Source organism: Uloborus diversus, unplaced genomic scaffold (assembly GCF_026930045.1).
Source record: "Uloborus diversus isolate 005 unplaced genomic scaffold, Udiv.v.3.1 scaffold_860, whole genome shotgun sequence".
Taxonomy (NCBI): Eukaryota; Metazoa; Arthropoda; class Arachnida; order Araneae; family Uloboridae; genus Uloborus; species Uloborus diversus.
Window position 1 is genome coordinate 10,900 of NW_026559078.1, and position 23,519 is coordinate 34,418.

At 32.4% G+C, this 23,519-nt stretch overlaps 1 protein-coding gene across 1 annotated transcript in view; it reads left to right on the forward strand.

Moving 5' to 3' along the window:
• Positions 1–2,403: 2,403 nt before the first annotated feature.
• The window catches only part of LOC129233978 (WASH complex subunit 4-like), a gene marked incomplete at its 3' end in the record, with an annotated part of 72,527 nt that continues 51,411 nt past the window's right edge, over positions 2,404–23,519 (forward strand). The window contains exons 1-5 of the mRNA XM_054867889.1: positions 2,404–2,505; positions 7,154–7,293; positions 18,164–18,329; positions 19,156–19,223; positions 22,762–22,881. Of these exons, the coding sequence (XP_054723864.1) occupies positions 2,451–2,505; positions 7,154–7,293; positions 18,164–18,329; positions 19,156–19,223; positions 22,762–22,881 (549 nt within the window). The remainder of the gene's footprint in view (positions 2,506–7,153; positions 7,294–18,163; positions 18,330–19,155; positions 19,224–22,761; positions 22,882–23,519) is intronic.

The window sequence follows — 23,519 nt, forward strand, 5'->3', positions numbered from 1 at the left end:
TTTAGTTTTGCGTCAAATGGAGGTGCCGGATGATTATTTTCGAAAAATGACGAGTTTGCCATTTCAGGATGTTTAAAGAACGGGGAAGGCTAGGAGGCTTTGTTAAATGCAGTGTCTAAAAACTTTAGACAGTTTAACTCGTTATTTTGTTATATTGGATGGAGCACGGCCGGAAGAGGTGGTTTGAGTAATTCAGTTCTCCGCAAATTCTCAGTTTTAGGCATGGGTGCCCTTATAGGGGGGCAAGTGGGGGCTAAAGCCCTCTCAGAAATTAGAACTGCCTTGCTTTTAGTACTTTTTTTTTGCAAAAATGTATAATAAATGTATAGATACTTGAATTTTTTTTGAAACTGTGAGTCATAATACATAACGTCTCCAATGAAACGTTTTACGGTTTTAAACCTTTCGTGATAGAGATAAACACAAAACTGAGCAATAGTTACGTTAAAATGATTTAAATATCCGTAAGAAATAAGGATACGAACAATATTGTAAAGTTAGATCAGAGAATTATATCCTATATTTTTTTCAAAATTAATTACGAAGTGGATAAAGGGAAATTATTTGCCTTTTCTTGCTTACAACTTGAACACATATATGTTGTGTTTTTTACTTGCACAAACATTTTTCTGATACATTATGCACGAACATCCAGCTTTTTCACCTAATCATTTGGTGGTAACTGAGTTGCTTGATGTGCATATTTTAGATGCGTTACTTTCATTCACTACCTCTGGTGTGGAGATGCGAATTTTGAGACCCTCTCAATTACAGTGCATTGGCGAAATTCGAAAGCTGCCGAAGGTGTTAGCGAGAATTTCAGTGCCGATCTGTCATTTGCTCTTTGCAGAGCGCAATGCTGCTTATGCTCTGCGCAAGCGCCGCTGATAAAGCGAGCTTGTTTGAATGAAAATAAAGTTCATTATAATAGTCGATTGTGTGTCATAAAGTTCTGTTCTTTTAAGGGGCGGATCCAGAAATTTTTGTAAGGGGGGGGGGGGTCTGGTTTCAATGACCAGCCTTATACCTCAACATAAGGCTTCAGACAGTTTGTGGTGTAATGTAATTTCAGAGGAATAGAAAAGAAAGCTTCCCACTAACACGATTTAAAATAACTGTCATTCACTAAGCTTGAAGCAAGTTATAAGTTCCGGCATTTGTTTGTTTTACATTTTTCATCCGCCATTAGTCGCACCGGTGCCACCGAAAGCGGTCGGAACTGTTGAGTCCCTAAATCAGCTGCAAGAGGATCTAGATCATATTACGGAGAGAGCTGATAAATGGGGTATGGCTGTTAATGTTGTTAAATGTCAAGTGCTACATTTAGGGCATGGAAATAAGTGTACAAGTTATTATTTGCAAGGTTCAGTCATTAGTCAGACAGACAAAGTTACTGACCTGGGGGTCCTAATAAGTCAGGATTTAAAGTTTAGCCAACAGTGCAGCATTGCTAGCACCAAAGCCAATAAGATGCTTGGGTTTATCAATAGACCTATTTCAAATAAATCTAAAGAAGTTCTTCTGCCCTTATATAGAAGTTTGGTAAGACCCCATTTGGAGTATGCTGTTCAGTTTTGGTCTCCTTATCTTAAGAAAGATATTAATGTATTGGAAAGGGTTCAAAGGCGGGCTACAAGGCTAATAAGTGGACTTTCCCACTTAGATTATGATTCCAGGCTTAGAAGGCTAAAAATGTGTAGTCTTGAGCAAAGAAGAGACCGAGGGGACATGATTCAGCTGTTTAAATTTATTAAAACGAAAGATGTACGGGGCTAAAGTTTAGCACTGAAAACAGGACAAGGGGTCATTGTTTTAAGCTATTTAAATCTCAGGCTAACATGGATATTAGGAAAAATTATTATTTTAGCAGGGTAGTGGAACCTTGGAACAGCTTACCGGAAGAGGTGGTAATGAGCAAAGGAGTAGACAGTTTTAAGAGGGCCATTGATCTTCACTGGGGATTGTAAATTGACTAGGACCAGTCTAGCTGGGCCCAGAGCCTGTTGCTGGTCGTCACATTTGTATTTGTATTCAAAACGTATTGCGACTCGATCGTTTCCGAACGGTGGCACCGGTGCAACCGTGCAACCGGTGCCAGTTTCTGAATGCAGCCCGAGACAACCAGATGAGGAGCCAATCAAAGTACGGTACTTGCAATGCTAAATTCACCACTGATCTATAATTTCGCTACCCGGCAGATCTTCACAGCAGTAGGCGATTGGTCGACGCTGAGAGCTTTCAGTCAGATGATCCTGTCAGCAACTCGTCAGATTGTTATTATTGTGTGTTCCGTCTAAATCATGCTCTTGACTGAATGCAGTGTGTTTATCGGAAATGATTCTACACTAGGTGTTTGATTTGTTTTCCGCCTCTTCGCCCATTAACCATAATTGATATGCTTCTGTTTATTAGCATTTTTATAAAACTTGTGTGAACTTAACCTACTCAACATGACGGTTGATGTAAAGGATTGGGACATGAACAAAGTTGATGATGGAGTTATTAGTAAGTTTATTACATTTTTCTCTGAATAAGTTTGTTTCTTTACTTGCTATGCACGCTTTTGTTTTACCAGTCTTAGAGATAAATATTGACATACATCCACCACTACTTCATAGAGTTTTCAAGAACTTAAAATTATTTCGTCTTAATTGCGCAATTAAAAAATATTGATATACTATACAAACACAAGGGGATCCAGGGGTGGGGCTAGGGGGCATCAGCCCCTCTCAAATCTGTCAAAATGGAATAATCTTACATGTTGAGAAAAAATGACGTTTTGATGCCTTTTTTTAAAAACTCTCATGAGTTGATTTATTATCCCTCTTTTTCTGTGTAAATTTTGTCACATAGAAAACAGCATCTCATGATATTTAACGTTTCACCAAAACTCCTTTGATGCTATGTTCAATTTTGCACAGTTCAGTAAAAGGTTTTAGAGCAGTGAAAAAGCAAAAGTGACAATATACGTGTGCAGAGAAAGGTGACAGTATTTTTACCAGAGATCCATATGGGGCAGCAAGGAAGGTCTTGATCTTAGCTGTTCCTCTGGTTATTGACAAGCTTGTTTTTGCACTGCATTTTTTTGTTGCACACTGTGGGAAAAACCAGAAAACACCAATATTTTTTCCGCTTCCGAAAATTTCTCTTAGGAAAGCTCTCTAAAATATAAAAGGGTTGCATTAAAGACACAAAGATAATTTTCATTTTGATTAAATCACAATGAAAATAACCAAAAAGATTATTTTCCTTATAAAAGTCGGCTTTTTCTTATAAAAGCCGACTTTTTTTAAACGGTTTAAACCAAAAAAAGCCAGCCGCCCTTTTTGACCCGGCTGAAATCGAACAGCCCTGATACATGTATACTTTAAGCCTGTTTAATGCCGTCTCCTTTTAGATACCTTGTAAAATCTCTCTTTCTCTGTATCTTAAGAATATTTTTATCAGTCCATATCCATTCTATTAAAATTAAAGGCGATATGCCAATAATTTTGTTGCAAAACTTTAATTTGCCTTATATGCAACAGAACTGGAGAATAACATTTTCTGCCTGACTAATGACTGAACCATTATAATAACTTGTGTGTTTCTTTCCATGACCTAAATGTAGCACTTGGCATTTATTTCCCAACATTAACTGCCATACACCACTTACCTGCTGATAGGGGCAATTGCACCTATACTACCCCATACCGGGAATTTCTCTATATTGAAATCCAAAATGCAAGAGTAGGCCATCTTTGATGGCCTACTCTTGCCATCAAAGGCACCAGGAAAGAAATGGGGTTTGAATCTCTCTCCCTGAAACTTTTTGTAGTTTCAGGTGATCTTCCGTGATGTTAGAAGGAGGAGTTGAAAGACTTTCCCTAGAGCATTTTGTGAAAGGCGCTATTGTAGACATCTCAGTTTATGTTAGAGGAAAGAATGAATTCAATGACTTTCCTCTGGTAATTTTTTTTAACTGAAGTTCCATGATGTTAGAAGGAAGGGTTTTCCAAATATTCCTCCCAAAATCTTACGAAATTAAAGTTCTAAAACGCAATTTTAGAATATCTCCTTTTACAGAAAAGGAAAGGAATAAATTCAGACAAACAACTAAAACATAGAGATAAATTCTTGTATAAATCTCTACATTTTAATTGCTTTAGATAAAATTGATACTGCAGCCCCACAAGCATGTGTATATAGGGCGGAGTGAAAAAAATGAAATTGAGAAATATAATTAGCCTCTATGTAGAAAAGTTGCCTCTTACCAAACCTAATTATTATGCAAGATTTCAGCTAAATCAAATAATATCTTTAGCTGCCCATTTGATTTTAAATTTTAAGTAATTTACCCGATTTTTCACCAAACTGGCCAAAATAGAATAATAAAATGTATTTACCTCTCTTTATAAATAAATACTTAATATATAGTTAGTTGAATTACCTAGGCGATTGAAAAATTGCTTTCAAACGTGTTTTAGCTCGCTAATCGTACATACTCGACCAGTGCACTTTCTTGTTGCGTTCACTGGTATCAACTGCGTTCTTTGTTCTAATTGGTTGTTTCTCTCTTTTAAAGTAGTTCATTTAGTTTGAATTATTTCAAACCATTAAAATTATTACTTCAAATATAATTGAAGATGCTGTTTTTACATATAAACAACTTGAAAGGAAAAAATAAAAATTCAATTATGAGTCAAGGTTTTTCTTTAGCATCGTAATGGAGATCAGCGTCAATTTTTATAAGTGTAACTGAATTCAAGTCAATTAAAGTCAAATAGTTATCTGCATTAAAATTGACTATAGGAATTTTGAATCCTTAAACAGGTTATCGAGTTTAGCCATTTTTCCGTATTAAAGCTGCTGAAGCTCTCTCGCACATTTTATAATGTTGGTCAGCATTGACAATAAAATGTTTTCTTAGCATGACTACACTATTTTATTATTCTGTAAATTGTACAAGGATTCATTTCCAATCCGACGTGATAATTTAGATTTAATATCATAAAGTATACTCTAACAACATATTCTATTGAAATTTTTACGTTCTCTAATGGGCATTTTCTCAAAACCAAAAAGTTCTATTTGTTATTGTTAACCTTCTACAACTTCTGTATTCTTTCCTAACAAGCAGATTAAAATATTTTCGTTTGAAATTCTGTTGCATATTTTGCAGATAGACCATTGATCTGTACTAAGTTCATCAGGGGCAGCCTCTGCCAAAGATACATCCACTTTTTGAAAGTTTATAACAGCCAAATCTTCAAAGGACTCTAGTTTTTTCCCCATTTCTAAAACCTACCCTTTTGGCCCAGCGGTTATTTCCATTCAAATGTTGCAGTAAATGGCTTAATTGTAATTCATTTGTACAAAATTCATAAATAAACCATTTCAAAGAACGTCCAATAGAAATCTCAATTTTCCTTAGGACTCCACTTTTTTACACTTAACGTACAACTTGCTACTTAGCAATATCGATAATTTTCTTTTAAAAAGCTGATACATGTATTTAAATGTTATGAGAGCTACCAGACATAGGAGTTACAACGATATCGTACTTTGATTTAAGTTATGAGAGTAAAACAACTTTGTCTTCTATTGTCTTTCTAGCTTTATTTTTTCATTCCTTAGTTTTAATCAAAATATTGCCCCTTCGATCGTCAAAATACAGCATATTCTTTTGAAAAGTGTTATTCGTCATTTTTTTTTCAAGTCTATGGGATTTTTCATCTCTTCCTTCTGATTTTGCGACAATCAACTTCTTTGGAGGAATCTTCTTTGGCAGTTATTCAAATGCAAATATGACGATCAGCAACAGGCTCTGGGCATAACTTGACTGGTCCTAGGTCAGTTAGTCCCTAATGAAGATCAATGGCCCTCTAAAAGCTATCGACCCCCTTACTCACTACAGCCGCTTCTGGTAAACTGTTCCAAGTGCCCAAAACCCTACAAAAGTAATAATTTTTCCTAATTTCCAGATCAGCCTGGGATTTGAGTAGCTTAAAACAATGACCCCTTGTCCAACTTTCCATGCTAAAATTTAAAACTCATTAACATCTTTCATATTGATGAATTTAAGCAACTGAATCATGTCCTATCTGATCCTCCTTTGCTCCAGGCTATACATATTAAGCCAATTAAGTCTCATTTCGCAATCGCCTTGGCAATTCAACTAACGATAGATTAAGTATTTATCTGTCAAGAGTTTCATTTCAAACACACAAAGTTTCAAATGGGAGGTAAATATATTTTATCATTCTATTTTTTCCAGTTTGGTGAAAAATCAGGATAATTACTTAAAATTCAAAGTCAAATGGGCAGCTGAAAATGATATTTGATTTAGCTGAAATTTTGTATGATAAATAGGCTTGGTAAAAGGCAACTTTTCCGCATCTAGGCTTTACATATTTCTCAATTTCGTTTTTTTCACTCCACCCTAATGTGTAAGTCAGATACATAGTAAAGGTAAGTTAAAAAATCAACCGCGCCCTCCTTGAAAAATTTCTGGATCAGCCCTTGACTAAAAAAAAATGTGTATACATTAGTTGAAATGGAAAGTAAAATAATCTGAATTTGGCAGTAAGTTACTGCCCCTAAGTCAAGACTAAAGAAGAACTACTGGCACTCTCAGCTTCAGGAAGATGACATCTGCCTCCAGCTTGGTTATTCACTATTCCTGACTGAGGAGTTCTAATGAGAACAAAACCATGGGCGCCCATATGCAAAGTTGAAAGGGGGGGGGGCTCAAATATTTCCCCCGTGGTTTAGCTGCATATTTTCCACGTGGAAACTGATTTCAGGGCAGATTAGAGTCATTACAATTAGACATTTTTAATAACTTATTCATTAATGGCCGGAGAAGAAATGTTTTTACATACTTGCAAAGAAAAAAGTACTTAAAGGAAGGAAGTTCTAATTTTAAAGGGGGGGGCTCGAACCCCCCCTTGCCCCCCTATATGGGGCGCCCTTGAATGAAACTACAGTCTCTGCCTCAGGATGTAAAACCCGCGCTGTCTAGTATATTGCATGCAATCTGAATTTGGTAAAAAAGTGGAGATGACTGGTTTTCAGACTCGATGATTCAATTAAATAAATATTGCTTCTGTGAAAACAAATAATATTGTGCCTAGTAATAATTTTTTACATTTTTTTTTTCTTTTTTTTGAAGAAATTGTTGGAGAAGTTCAGTTGAGAAAATATGGAAAATTTTTGGAAGAGTATAGTACACAACTGAGGGCCATTGAACATGCTCTAGATGAAACACTTAGTGATGTTTGGAATTCAGAATTAGATCCAGTGTCGCTGCAGGTATGTTTTTATTTGGAAGTAAAATTACTTATGACGTTCAGATATATATATATATATATATTTTTTTTTTTTTGTAAAAATGTACCTATGATCTGTTTTTTCATCCAAATTTTTTATTTCTTTCCATGTACCTTCGTAGGTCCTAAGCTTAAGCATGATTGTTTTTATAATAAATGACCTTTTAAGCTAGCTTTTTGATTTTGATTGTCGTTTTTCTTTTCATTTTCTTTCTTTTGAAAGCTTTTCTTTTCCTTTTTACTTCCTTTAACAAAAAAGGAAGTATTGTATTTGCAAAAAATTTTTCACTCAAAAATTGGCCTTAATTTCCATTTTTCTCACCCCCGAATGAATGTGGAGTTTTTTCGACCCGACCACACATGGATATATGCCTAGGAACCTACAGACACCTGAAATATCCATTTTGACCACCCCCAAGTTAATTACAATGAAATTTCTCGTGACGTCCGTATGTAGGTATGTGTGTATGTGTCTCGCATAACTCAAAAACGGTATGTTCTAGAAAGCTGAAATTTGGTACGTAGACTCCTAGTGGAGCCTAGTTGTGCACCTTCCCTTTTGGTTGCATTCGGATGTTCCTAAGGGGGTCTTTTGCCCCTTTTTGAGGGTAAATCATTGTTAGTTTCGATGTAAACTTAAGTGGTGTTATAATTTGTCGGACACTTGGTGATATATCGCCAGTCTTTTGGTCGCCAACTTGGCGACAAATTTGGCGATTTTTTTTTCATTTTAAATTCGCACACTGTTTGTGATATTTAGAGAATAAACAATTGAATCACATTAAAATTGCCAATAATGGGAAAATGACATTACGTTGGAGTAAAAGGAAGTCATGTGATGCACATATCAGCTCGTTTTTTTCTACTTTTTTACATTATTTTAATAGTGCTTATTTCTCTTACATAATAAAAAAGTAAAACTGTGATAGCTAGGGGTTCTGTTGAGTCCCTGGCTGTGGGTGCTTAGAACCCACCACAGTTCTTGCAGGAGTTCCAACAAGCCACTTCTGTGAAAGAAAGGGGTATTACAAGATTAAGTGCTAAATTGATTATTTTAATGACGAAATAACTGCTTGCTATTTACAGTTGCAAGTTTAGTTTTGTTATAAACATTACTATCACATTTTCCTGCATATTATCCGCGACGGTATGTTATAGGTAGGTATTAATCGGCATAAAGAAAAGAAGGCTTTTTGAAACATTTTTCATTGTACTAAATTGGTTTGAGGCTAAAAAGTACAGCGATGTCCCAGACATTCCACTTTCAATTAGAATCGAGAGCAGATCTGCACAAGTACCTGTTACTGCGACTGGTCTGGATCTGTTCTGGTATGATTAATAGCAATGAGTATGTTTTGATAGCCATTGAGCAAATTAATATATAGGCGTCCCTATCCAATTGTACAACAATGATTCCTTCTAAACGGAAGTATTCCATCATAGTTTGAATTAATCTTGATTTGTTCTCAGAATTCTGCAAAAAGTCTGTTTATTTAGTCGTTGCCACTGCGTTTTTAAAAAAAAGCAAAAGTCTCAGATGTTTTCAGCACTACCCAACTTTGTTTCTTCACAATGTTAGTTGGTAATGCACCAGTGTATCTGTTACGGATAAAGTAAGAATAATGGGTAAACCTAGCTTTAACCGGTTAAAACAGGGATTAGCAACGCCTTGCGGCTAAAGCCCGAAGAACTCCTCATGCTTCCCACTTTAACCGACTAAAACTGGGCCTTACACACCCCAGTCGGTTAAAGTCCGAAATTACGTTGTAAATTTTTATGAAGCTATTTTTTATAGGTATAAGTATAGGTAGTACTCAAATAAAAGTAAACCATAACTAAAGTCGTTAAGTTATCAATAAAAATAAAAATTAAATACAAATTAAAATAATCAGAAGTATTTTTAACTTCTATTTGTTATTGCAAGATAAATTTGAATGGCAGTTAGAGTTACATAAAATATTTGCTGCTTTGTAAAGACATTTTTGGTTCCACATTTTGTTTTACAGTGGTGTTTTTTTAAATCTTTGACCACCAGAAATTGATTGTAGCTTTGCAAGTTGCCTTAAGGACTTATTCTCATCTGAAATATCCCCAATGTTTGCAAATTGGGATTCACATACAGTTAATAGGGAAGTTTTCGATTTTTCAATTTTATTTTTATATGATAGAGTAACATGTATGAACATCATAGGTGAAAAAATTTTGCGATACGATAAGCAGTTTTTTTTAAAAATTAATTTTTAAAGTTCAAGCCATTGTGACGTCATATGGCACAGGATGTGAGGTCATGCTCTCTTCCGCTGTGTTAGAAGCCGAAGGACGTGCAGTTGGCTTCGAAGACGAAACGTAATGCTTACCTCCTCGCACTTAATCCTCGCGTTTCTGGAACATTAAACCTCTCATCCTCTCGGAAATATCCGAATACCATCATTGATGTTACTTGAGGAAGATTATTAGATTGTGCTTTAACGAATCCTGTCCCCGCAGTGTGTTCAAAAGCATTATTGAGTTTCTAAAACATAAAAATATCAGCACGCTCAAAATGTCTGTAGCGAAAACAAGGGATCTTCGGCGGAAGGCTGCCCATTCGCGCCCTGTGACGTAGGCTCGTGACGTTTCAGAAGAGCGCACTTTTGCGCATGGATTTTTAAAAATTCATTAAAAATCAATTATTGTGTTTTAAAATTCGGCGATGGTGAATTTTTTAGTTTTGAGGGTCAACTAACAATATCCAATAGTCAAATATTAACATTTAATAGGTTGCAACTTCCCTATTGATTTCTTGAAAACATTTCAGGAATTGTTCCTTTCTCATTACCTAATTTGTACAATTTGTTCTCTTTACTATCAAGAACTGTTGAAATAATATTTTTAAAGTTACATCAGAAATTTTAACTCTTAGGTTATCACCAACATTTCAAGGTGGATACTTAGTATTGTACAAAGATATCATTATTTTAGCCTATTCTGCTAAGTTTGCTTTTGTTTCGTTTCTATTATTAATTATGTTATCTTTTTTAGAGCATAAATCACATAATCCATTTCTGTTTTCACAGTTCACACTCAGCACTAAATACCATTTCTTCTTCAGTTTCAGTTTCTTTAAGGCTTTGTTCTTTCTGGTTCCTTATTTCCTCTAAATGCTCTTCGTTAAGGACACTGTCAATTATTTCATTCAAGAGACTAGATGACTTCAAACCAACTTTCATATCACAGCCGAACATTGCTTTACATGGTGAACATTTTATGTCATCGTGGTCGGCTCTGTTTTTCATTCATCAATATTAGTCTGCATGTCAATCAAATCTACTTGAAAACGGCTATTCATTTCATTTTATAAAATAAGTTTTATCATACCTTTTTTGCCAGATTTTAAATTCATTTGGCATGACTTGAATAGCATTATAGCTTCCTGTTTTTTTTTTTTTAGCTTCGTTCACTATTCTATTTCTACCACTATGTTCGATGGACACATGCATTTCATGAATAATATCAAACGTATCTTCATTTTGCACATAATATTTAATTAGAGGGTCTGTTGTAGAAACAGGAACTATTAGTTTATAAATGCCACCAACATTGCATATGTCGAAGAGCTTCAAACAACGATAATGCATGGTTGTTCTTTTAGCATATTGCTAGCTTCTTTCATGTCTTCAATAAACTGATTATAGTGTACACTATTCATATAAAAAATATTATTACCTTCCCTAGAAAATAGAATCTTTTTGAACTTTTGATAGAAACTTGATTTGGACATACTTTGGATCTCCATTTTTTAAATCCGTCTACACAAGTAAATACACACATATATTACAAATGAACTGTGTAGCAAAAATGCTCTGAATCTGCACATGAATCGATAAGACCCGGTATTAGCTGGCTAAAAGGAAAAGCTTTGAGAACACTTCAGGCTTTAACCAACTCGGGTTGGTTAGACCCAGTTTTAGCTGGTTAAAGTGAGAAATGTTAAACGCCCTTCGGACTTTAGCCGCAAAGCATTGCTAATCCCTGCCTTAAGCGGTTAAAGCTTGGTTTGCCCGCTATTCTTACTTTAGCCGTAACATATCCATTAAAAACCAAAGTCTCACATAAAGACAAGTTTTTCTGAAGAAACCTGACGTATTTGATAAGTATGTCTTTTTATGTCTGTCTCGTCCCATTCCCATGCCAACGTTTGCATAAGAAATCCTTCTTCTATAATGCATGAATAGATTGGTGGAGACTAAACAGAAGGCTCTACTGGTTTAATGAAAGCTGCCACACTTGATTTTTTATCTTTTCTCAGAGAAACCTGATCAAAAAGCGAGGGAAGTTGAGGGGCAAATTCATATTTGAGATGATCTTGTGAATTCTTTTTTTTATTTGAGAACAGCTGCAATTCTGGCAAAAAGCTGTGGACTGAGCAGAACACTCATTTCATAATACAACCCTTTTTTTCCCAAAGTTTAACTTCCAACTCCCCAAAAGAACTTCCTAAAGTTGAAGGCAGTAATTTTTCACCGGTATTTTTTCCATTGTCACATAATTATCTGGATATATATATTTTTTAAAGCATTCTTAAGTAACTATTTGCTACCTAAAATGCACAAAATATAATATTTTGAGATAACAATGGCCTTTTTTTATCAAAACTAAAAGTTTTGAATCATTTTTAACCAACTATTATCGTTACATTTTTTTAAAACTCCCACTTAATATATCAAAAGAGGAATTTGGAACCATTTTACAATTTATGGTAGTTTTAACAGGGTTCGTACGGGTCATGGAAATCCTGGAAAGTCATGGAAAAAAAATAACAGAATTTCAGACCTGGAAAAGTCATGGAAAATTGAAATTTTCATTGAAAGTCATGGAAATTTATTTCAAGTCATGGAAAAATGTTCTGGACAAAGAGAAAGGAACAGTAACTAAAGGAGCATTAGAGATCTTGAGTGATTTAACAGTATAGTACATAAAAGCTATTAAAAGTGGAAAATTGAACGATCCAAAAATTAAATCTGAATTTTGAAATCTCATTGCATCCACTTCTGTCGCAGCCGTTTGCCATTTTTTTGCGATGTGATTTTACTGCCTGGACATCATTTATTTTGAATTTTCTGTTATTTTCAACACTTATGTTTCATATTCTGTAGTAGCAAAATTTCATGTTCTTAGTTTTGCCACGCCCACTCAAAAAAAGCAATTCAGTTGCATGCGAGTTCGATTCCATCACTTGTAATAACTTTATTATTAAATTTTTGAGAGTTTATCTTAATTTGTTGAATGTTTTAGAAAATATAGATATTAAGTGAGGCGACAGAATACAGAAAAAGAGGAATTCGAATGCTCTAAAACAGTAATGCCCAACATACAGCACGCAAAACTAATCCATGCGACCAATTTGTAAACAAAACAAATATACTTTTGAATCAGAAGATTGATTCATTATACTGAACGGTTTTTTCAAAAACAGATCTGGTTTGGAAACAAAGAACTAAACTATGTGGCTTTACTTTAAAGAACCAAAATACTGTCAAGTTATGTGGATGTTTAATGGCACTGTTGACACTAAAAGGTAACTTTTGAAGCAAATTTATTGAAACTTAATAATGACTCATTCAACCTTTGTCCCATGCAATATCATTCTGCCTGTTTTTTTTTTTAAAAAATCATACATTTAAGCATCATCATATTTGCTTCACTGCATTTTTACTTTACTTAAATTTATATGATAAAAACAAATAAGAATAGTTTAGTTTTTTAAGTGCGCACTTATATTTTTTTCACAACGAGTAAGTGCTTCAATGAGGCTGTGGGACGTTTTGCTAATGCTCATTTCCAAATATTACCAAGTTTGAGATTAAATAGTGCTATTCTCTTCGTGTACGAGATCATGAAAATTTTCATTGAAGTCATGAAAAAGTCTTGGAAAAGTCATGGAATTTTTTCATCCAAATAGAGTATGAACCCTGTTTTAAGGAGCTAAGCAGATCAGCAATGAACTTTCAAAAGGAAAATTGCATTTCAGACAAAAAACAGTTTGCAGATCATATACTTTATTGGGAAATGTCAGTAAAACACAAGTATCAATTCAAACGGATTACTAGAGACGTACTGAGTAGTACTTTGGTCAAGTAGCCGAGTACTGAGTTCCAATTATGTTTTAAGAAGAACCACGACACAATAAACCTCCATGACCAAATAATAGTTATTAAAACAAAATTCCAGGTGAATTTAATTATGCATCATTGAAAAGATTTTGTTTGTGTCAATAATTTTACAAATAAGTTATTTTTTAAACTAAAGTTAAACAAATACATAAAAGGTAAGATTAATCAAGTTGGAATTAAAACAAATTATATTAATCTATACTTCTAGTCCGCTAAACGTAAATAATTTTAAAAAGCAAATGGACAACGTTAAAAGCACAAATGTGAAGGAGCACTGCAGACACGTGTTTCTGCATTACAAGGAACATCTTTTTCAGTGCATAAAATGTGAGCTAATGAATGTAAAAAAAAATCCGGCTTTTTTACAATGTCTTTAAATCCACAAGCTCACATTTTGTGCATTGAAAAAAGCATTCCTTGTAATGCCAAAACACATGTCTGCATTGTTCCTGCACATTTGTGCTTTTAACGTTGTTTTACTTTTTAGGAAAAGGTATTTTTATGCTTCAAAAATCTATTTAATAATATAAAAAAGCATAACAAACTTCATTATTCTCAAAATTTGAAATTGACTTTTAAATTTGAATTGTAAATAATTGCAGCATATTATATTCTTGCACTTTTTTATTCGTTGTAAAATCTGCTTTAAACAATATTCAATTTTTTACAACTACTCGGTACTAGCCGAGTACCGAGTACTCGGCAAATGGGCCGAGTAGTTACTGAGTACTCGGTATATCTCTACAGATTACGTAAAATTTTTCAAAATTGAAAAACAAAAACTAATGACTAAGATACAAGTGCAAATATTTTTTTTAAAATACCACAAAAAATTATTTATTTTAGTAGCTTTTGTGTTCTGCAGCATGTTACGGAGAACACAGAAATTTCAGTTTTTGGTATCAAAACAAATGGTTGAAATTTTTTATTGGTTATTCTATATTATGTATCAAAACAATATTACTTCTAGAACCAACAGGTTTTTTTCAGAACTGAAACATCTTCACTTTTGACTGAAATATAAGGGAGGTAAAGTGTACCAGGCAGCCATCTTTGATCCGCCATTTTGGATAGAAGCTCACATGGGAATTTAAGGGACTTTTCAGGATTTGTTCTACACATGCTCAGGAACTTATCCTGAAAAATTCAGCTAATTATAAATTTGTGGCGCATTGACCCTATTTTTGGCCTAAATTTACCGGGCTGTGAAGCTAATGCTAGTTTTTTTGGCAATTTTCTTTAAAGGAATTTCCATTTCATTAAATTTCATCTCTTTAATTATAGAAGAAAGTTCCTAAGAAATATGAAAAATCTGAATTTTAAAGTTAGTTATTTGCTATGAACTAGGGAGAGCTTTTGAGTGACGGTACATTTAATAAGGAATAAGGGTCACTCTCAGAAAACATAACTTTTGAACGCAAATATTTTTCAGTTTTGAATCCTTTTGTTTTCTTTTTTTTTATTCTTACATGAAAGTCTTACCTACTAGAAGTAACTATAAACAATGGCCCAGCTAAGTTCCAATTATTTTACTCATAAGTAAAAAAAATAAAAAATGCCTTCTTCATGGAAATAAAAAGAAAAAAAAAAAACTTTTAATATTTAAAAATCGAAGCCAATTTAATATCATAGTAGTAACTTTGTTAATTGTGCAAACAATCAGCTATTTTAATGATTATTGGGAATATAATATTAAGGTCTCTTAATTAAAGTATGGCTTAGTTAGTAGTTTCAAATGTATGTTAAAAAATATTATTTAGTAAACTTGAGGATACACTGGCAATTTATAATTTTGGTAGAATGCCTATTATTGATGTCCTTCCCCTCCATCATTTATTTTCGCCTGAGAAATAGTGACATTGATAAGGTCTGTCACGGAGGTAAGATTCACGTAGGCGAGGAATTTTCCATTAATATAGGTCTAATAGATACATTTTTCAGGGAATTATTTTTTCATTGTTGCTACAATCTGCACCTATTAAACAAATGAAAACGTGTTCACTTCTTTCTTTACATTAGTTTACATCCCTGAAATTCAAGTTCACGGAGGTGAGAAGTTAGAATAACCACACTAAGTTTTTAAAGCAAATTCTATCTTCCTGTTTTTCGACAAAAATCTCACAACTTTGAAAATAAACAAGGGGGCTCCCTTGTATCATGGAAAATAAAATTTGATGTCATTACTGCCACCTGTTAATGGGGAATGGCATTTTGTTTTTAGGTAACGGAGGTGAGAATTTATTGTGTGACATGACTCCTTGTCCTACTGAAACGAACTAAAACACAATATTAAAAACTTAAATAAACTTAAACAATTAGTATTTCAGACACTTGTGAAAGTAATATAGTAGAAAACCGTTATAACGCTGTTCTATATAACGCAATTCTCTATAAACCGCACAACTTTTCAGAAGTAAACAATAGGTTTTGAAGCTTAAAAAATCCTTCTGTTTTGCTTTACAAAAATAAAAATTGTTAAGCAAATTAAATTTTGAAAAAATTTCAAAGTTTTTCATCTTTTTATCTTAATTCAAAGCTTTTAAATTTAGAATCATAATCATAATAAATAGAGAATACCAGATGGCTCTTGAAAATGCAGCTGTTATGCAAACCATGAAACTTCCAGAAGAGCGTCTGCTAGTTTTTTTTTTATTGTGAAACATATTTATTTGGGAATAACTAATTGTATTATTGGTGCTTTAATATTCATTGCAGATAAAACTCATTCTGAAGTGCTAATACATAGATATATTCTGAATGTTAGTTTCAAAATTTGTGAAATGATCTATGTAACGCAAAATCCTGTATAACACAAAAACTATGGTCCCAAGGTGTGCGTTATAATGGTCTTCTACTGTAATAAATAAATAAGTACTATATATTTTTAATTTAACAAGTTATTAAACAACATAAACAGCCAACCAGGTGTGTGACATGCCACAGAGCACAGTGGGGCGAAAACGCCAAACAGCACTTATAAATGGATTTTTTTTCCTATCTTCAATTGATTGAGAATTAATAAATTTGCACAGGATTATCTCTTAGGCTATCAAAACTGGAATTTTAGAGCCCTTCGTCCACTACAAAGCTAAAGGGAGCCTTAAATAAATTGAAGAACCATGAGCGTGGAAAAATTGCTTTTCAGCTGTCTATATTTTTTATTATTATTACAATCGGATATATTTAACATTTCTCATGTCCAACGATAGTAATAGGATGAAAAAAATGAATAATCTAATTCTCAAACTGAAAATCGGTTTTGATCAGCACTGAAAACTTGGGAATCCAAGGTTATTTTTTTCAAAACTCTCTACAAATAATTTTCCTCTTATGTCCTCTTTGAAATTAATATTAATTAGTCATCGATGGTCTCTAGAAAGACCCTGAAAAGAAATTAGCTGCGTAAACATGCAAACTTTGGATCCTGAGCCCATACAAATCAAAAATCTCCCTAATAACATGCCTGCGTAAACAAACAAGCGAGAGAGGTTTAAAAACATTTTTAAGCGCTTTTTGGCGTTTTCACCCCACTGTGCTGAGGTGAGAATTCACATGTTGTGAACCAAAAATATACTAAAATAAAAATTATTACTAAAGAATTGTTGGGGGGTTTAAATAGATATATTTCTGATGAAATAAAAAATCATTGTTAAATGAGTTGTTCTTTAACGTTTTTACAGTAAAAAGCATGTGGCATAAAATTTTTAAAAGGCCTATATTAATGGAAAGAGCCTCACCTCAGTGAATCTCAACTCGGTGAAAGACCTTATCAATGTCATTACTTCTGAGGTGGAAATAAATGATGGAGGGAAAGTACATCAATAATAGGCATTCTACCAAAATTATAAATTGCCAGTATATCCTCAAATTTACTAAATACTATTTTTTAACATACATTTGAAACGACTAATTAAGCCGCAGTTTAATTAAGAGAGCTTAGTATTATTTTCCCACTAATCATTAAAATAGCTGAGTGTTTGCTCAATTAACAAAATTACTGCTTAGATATTAAATTGGACTTGATTTTTAAATATTAAAAGTTTATTTTTATTTTATTTTTTTTTATTTCCATAACAAGGCATTTTTTAATTTTTTTTTAAATAATTGGAACCTTAGCTGGGCAATTGTTTATGGTTACTTCTTGTAGGTAACACTTTCATATAAGAATGAAAAAAAAAGAAAACAAAAGGTTTTGAAATTGAAAAATATTTGTGTTCAAAAGTTACGTTTTCTGGTTCCCCCATAAGTGAAAAAGTGTTGAATGTTGATGGCAGATGCAGCTTAAAAATATTTTTTTATGTACTATTCAGCAGTCGTATTGCCCTCTGAGTCTTTTTGGAGGCAACAGAGCACAGAGTGAACTATGTACAAGGAGCAAGTTTTCTAGGAATTGAACCCGCTTAGCAAATTGAGGGATGGGAATATTGATTGATAAACAGTGGTAAACATTTTGAGTGTAATTTTTTTAATAAACAAATTTTACTTAAACTTTAATACTTGAATTTAATTAACAGAAAATATTAAAAATTAATTTGTTTACAACCATTGAGCCAAATACATAGTAACTTTAAAAAATGAAACAACATTTTTTTTCTTTTTATGTAACTTCTATATCAAAACAGGGATGGGTTTAGTTAAAATTTTAATCTTGTTGATTGTTGAATTTTCCTGATGTTTAACAATTTTCATCTTTTGCCTTAGTTGCTGCCTTATGAGGGAACAACTGTTTTAGAATTGATATCAACTGATAATAAGGTTTTGAACAAAGTAGTTTCAGTCCTTGCTGTTTTGTGCTGTGAAATTGATCAACTGTGTTATGAAGCAAAATCTAAATTTTTCCCAGCTCTTTTGTTTTATGGGGAAGGAGGTAAACTTATTCTGCCTTACAGTTCATTATTATTTTAGCTTTTATATATTTTAGTACTTTTCTTGTAAATAAAAATAAACAAAAAAGGGAATCTTTCTTCTTTTTCCTTTATTGTTAATGTTGAACATGCAAGTTAATTATGAAAAATTCATTTTTAAATTAAAAAAATGTTAATCCCTTTTTTTTGTATAAATATTTTAAATAAAGCTGTTTATAATTTTTTTTATTTAGTTTTTTTACTGATATTATTTTTCTAAATTTTAATGACTATCAATCATCATTCATTTCACAAATCATGGAACTTTCACCTATTTCTCGACAAAACATTTTAATTGAATTAATGATATTGCATGCATGAAGACATGCAAAGGGGTGACAAAATAATGCAAACACCAATGAAAAAGACATGGTCCGTTTCAAAGAAGTAGAACCTGCATGTCCCTTTCCACTCAAGTCTGCCACCTATTGGTTTTAAAAGGTAGGGTATCAGTCCCTCAAAATCAGTCAAATGTCTTGAAATCCATAAACTAAGTTAATCTTTTTAGCTGCTCCTGATTTTCTTCTTTATTTTTGAAATCATTGCATTCAAGCTCTGTTTATAAAAAGTAAATATATCTTTCAATTAAAAATATTTTATGGTTTTTAGTTGTTGTTTATGATAAAAAAAATCTCAGTCTTCTCTAATTTTTGAAAATAAGCTCACCATATTTCTTTTCTTCAGTAAGTTGTCTAAGAAAAATACTGTTAGAAAATATTTTTACAATATTTATATTCTTGAATTGATTACTATTATTGTTATTGATGTCTGGTTTTAAAATTTCCTTAGAATCTCCAGGTGCATTGCAAGATGGAGAAGCCCATATTTATTTGGGTCGAATGATTCCTTTTATGCAGGTACGTTGGTTTATTAAAAGGCTTTGGCTCATGCTCATATTGATTGAATTGAATTTTCTTGAGACCATTCTGCTTCACATTTGAACCATCTTTTATTTAGTTTCATTTTTTCGGGAACAGTAAGTTTTCCTTTTTATAGTTTGACTGACAGAACTTATAGAGTTTTTAAAAGTAGTTGATTTTTAGAATTCCTGTCTTGTATTTAACTTCTTGGAACATAAACCTGCGCCATTCTTGCCTTTATTTAATACACACACACACACACACACACAAAATTTAATAGTATTAATCTAAAAAAAAAACAATAATCTGGATATAGGATTTCTGAATGACTTAAAAATTTCAAAAGATGTGGACAACCTCAGAAATTCAACTACAATCAAGTCTCGATAATCCAACAAGACTACTACAACTCAGATTATCGAAAACTCAGGTTATGCAGACTGCATAAATAAATGCAAGAGAAACAATAGCTTTTATATACAACTAAAAATTAGAGGGATTTTACAGCGGAAAAAGAAACAATCATACCGATTTGTTAATGTAAAAATGTTATAAAATTTCAGAAAAACACGTTAAAATAGTACCTCACTTATTTTTTAAAATCATTTTCGTGCCTTCTGTTTTTTAAGGAACCATTCTCCAGTCAGCTAGCGTCAGTTCAACTATTAATTGGTTTGCATTTTTTAAAAATACTCTCTCTCATAGAAGGAAAACAAAGTAGTGTTTCAGCTTTCTCGGGTGAAACGGAACTTGGATTAGCAACACTCTACTGTAAAAACTATAGAAAACTAAAGGTAACAGAGATGAAGTAAATTTAACGCTAATAAAGGATTTTTTTTTACTGTCCTCATTTTTCTGCTTAACAGATTAAAAAACATAAGTAAATAAGTTAAAAACCTAATATTATAAAGTTTAAGGGGAGTCAGTACCCTAAATACTTTCAAAAATTCGATTTTCTGATTTTTATATATTTTGAAACTCCATTTCAATACCTTTTTAATGATACAAACATCTTGAACGTACTCATATTAGAAGTAAGTTAAAATAAGCTTTAAAAAATGTAAAACCTATTTTGATGAGGTATGATTTTCCTCTTTAAATTGCAATATCTTGAAATGGTATTTTTTAAACTAAATGTTCCTTTTTCTCAGAAACTAAATTGTGTTAGGCCTTGAAATTTTTACCACCTATTTAGTGATGTAAAATACCTGGGTATTTATTTTTAGGGGTAAATACCCAGGTTATATACCCGGGTAAATACCCAAAATGGGTATTTACCCGGGTATTTATTTCAAAAATTTATATTCAACTAAAATACTTTTCTGTCTGTATTTCACTATGTATATATATAACCAACCATATACAAAACAAATTTTTGCCCAAAAATTGTTTTTTGATCACCTATTCAAAGAATTATTGTGTGAAAAAACTTAGCAATATAATATGATATTCACATTAAATGTGTTGGATATGCCTAATCAATGTTCCCATCTTTCTTTTTTGTTTTTCACTTTTCAAAGCAAAATTTAAAGTTTTACCAGTACAAATACAAAGTGAGTGACCAACTAACGCCTCCTAAATACTAAATGCCTATCGCGTTCTCCCTTTTAACATAGAGCAAAATGATCCCATAAGTATATTTTCAGTCTTCTGGCTACTGCCAACTATCGAAGGTCGAAAGCATTAGAAATTAAAAGCTGAGAAAACAGTTGGTTAACGTCTAAATTAAAATTTTAAAATTAACCAATTAACGATTTGATTTGAATTGTTTGGATCCATCTTTATAGCAACACCATCCATGTATTGCCGTCAGGTAGTAGCGTTGTTTGTGAACCGGCGGAGGATCACTTTTGAAGCAAATGTGATATGCGTTTAGTATTTAGGAGGCTTTGGACAAACTGATTACAACTCAAGGCCAAAACTAACTAGTAACATGATATTATGAAAAATCAATGAAAAGTTGTGCTAGTGCCATCTATGTGACAAAATTAAACTTAAATCCTTTTGCTTTACCCCATAAAAAATTAAATTATCCTGCCATCCTATTTAAGTTTTAGAATAGTTCATTCTAAGTTCTGACAGTTTTTTTTTTTGATAAAATTTCATTATGCCTTTAATTAAAGAAATTATAATATATAAATTTTTATATTTTTAATCTTTCATTTTACAGTTTATGTTTTAAAAAGAAAATCATCACCTTTTGATACCACCTAAAGTTTTTTTTTGGAAAAATGCGCGCGCAATTACTAGGGGATTTACCCTGCCTTAGGATAAATACCCAAAAAATATATTTACCTTCCCACCTGACATCACTAATTGCGTGTATTAAAAATAGTTCAAATGAATTTTCATCATGAAGTGCTGGGAAGCAAATGCAAATGAGCAAGGCAACAGAAAACATTTTTTTTTTCCGCTTATTAATATGAAAACTGTTTCTATATTTGCTTCGTTACCACTTAAACGGCAATAAAATAAATAAATAACATCATTGTCTTAATAACTTCTCAGTAAATTCTTCCAAGCATCCCCCATGCTTCCTTTTTTTTTTTCAATTTGGATATGACTAACCTAGATTGTGATTTTGAAATCCTGAAGTTCATCATTGAATTGCTTATACTTGTCCAATTATGACATTGAAAAGAAAGATTCTTTGGTTCACGATATGTTTCTTCCATAATTTCATCAAGTCTTTCAATAAAAAATATTATAAACTGTGTAATACATATTTATGTATCAGTTTTACCAATTATTTCATACTTAGATTAAAAAAAAAAAAATTCAGACTTACTTTTTGCATTTTTTTGTAAAATACCCAGTTTTTGAGTATTTACCCAGGGCTTGGGAAAATACCCGGGTAAATACCCAAAAAATATTTACCTACCCACTGGGTATTTACCCGATCCACATCACTACACCTATTCCATACATCTAACTGCATGTACTGAAGTAAACTTTTTCTCATATTCGAAAATTATTTTTTTATAAAGCTGATTTTGTGTGGCAAAATGGTATTTTTTGAAACAAATACAGTGACTTACATATTAGAATTTGTTACAAAAAAACTAAGCTTTCTTTCTGTAAAATTTTACTTCAGTATAGAGAACAGAGTCTACTTGAGGTACAGAAAAAAATTCATACTTGTATCTTTAATAGATTTTCAGAAAAAGGTACATGAATCTGTGCAAATTAACATTGACGGTATAGGGGGTACTGACTCCCCTTAAAATGTTAGTTCTCAGGGGTCAGGGGTCCCGCTGACGAATCATGAAACTGGGTCCCATGAGTGAGTGCTGTATCTTTCTATGAGGGATGATTGTGACTGTCGGGAATCTGGGACCAAATTACTGCCTAATTTGTTTCAATTTAAATTAGGAAAAGAATACAACAAAGCTGTTATCAATTGTTTTGTCTTCTTTAGTGTTTTTCCCTTAAAAATTAGAACTGAATTTATTTTTTGAAATTGAATTAATCAAAAAAAAAAAAAAAAAAGATTACTTATTTGTAGTATTATTATATTTTGATTTTACACATTTAGGAGCTTTCATGTTTCGTAAAGCGAAGTTATGCTGTAGTGAAAAATGTTATCCATCAGCTCTCAGCTCTCTATTACAAATGTGAATCTGCTATTGTTGATGTGACAGATGTTCATTTTCAGGTATTTCTGACTGTTTTTTTCTTGAATATGACATAAATATATATATATATATATATATATACATAATTTATATTTGTTTAACATTAGACCTTCATTTTATGCAGGGGTTACTTCCACGAAAGTTCTACTTAAATTAAGACTCAATAGTTGTGTTAAAATAGGGGGTTTTATTCCATAGATAAGAAAGAAAACTTCATTCTAATTATAGATAAATGTATAATAAATTTAATGTGTTAATTATTTAGATACATCTGCCCTACTTTCATAAGGAAAACATGAATAAACTTACTGTTTATAAAAATTGCTGGCTTTGATAGTCTGTTGGCAGTCATTTGTAACTTTCTTCTAAATCTCTTTATAGGGCATGAACACATATCTATGATTTCTTGCATCTCTTCCATTCAGGATTTTCTTTTCTAACAAATCAGATCATTTGCTATTCTCAAAGAATAGTTTAAAACTGTCAGTGTGAAAGTGTATGGTTATGTGTCAATGATGCCAGTATCCTCAGTTATTAACTTCTCTGTCACTTCCAAAAGCTCATCTTCAAATTGCTTGAGTTTAATACCTTTAGTTTAGGAAAGAACAAGTCCAGGAGCCAGTGGCAAAAAGTATTTGCAGCGACACAAGCTCACTTA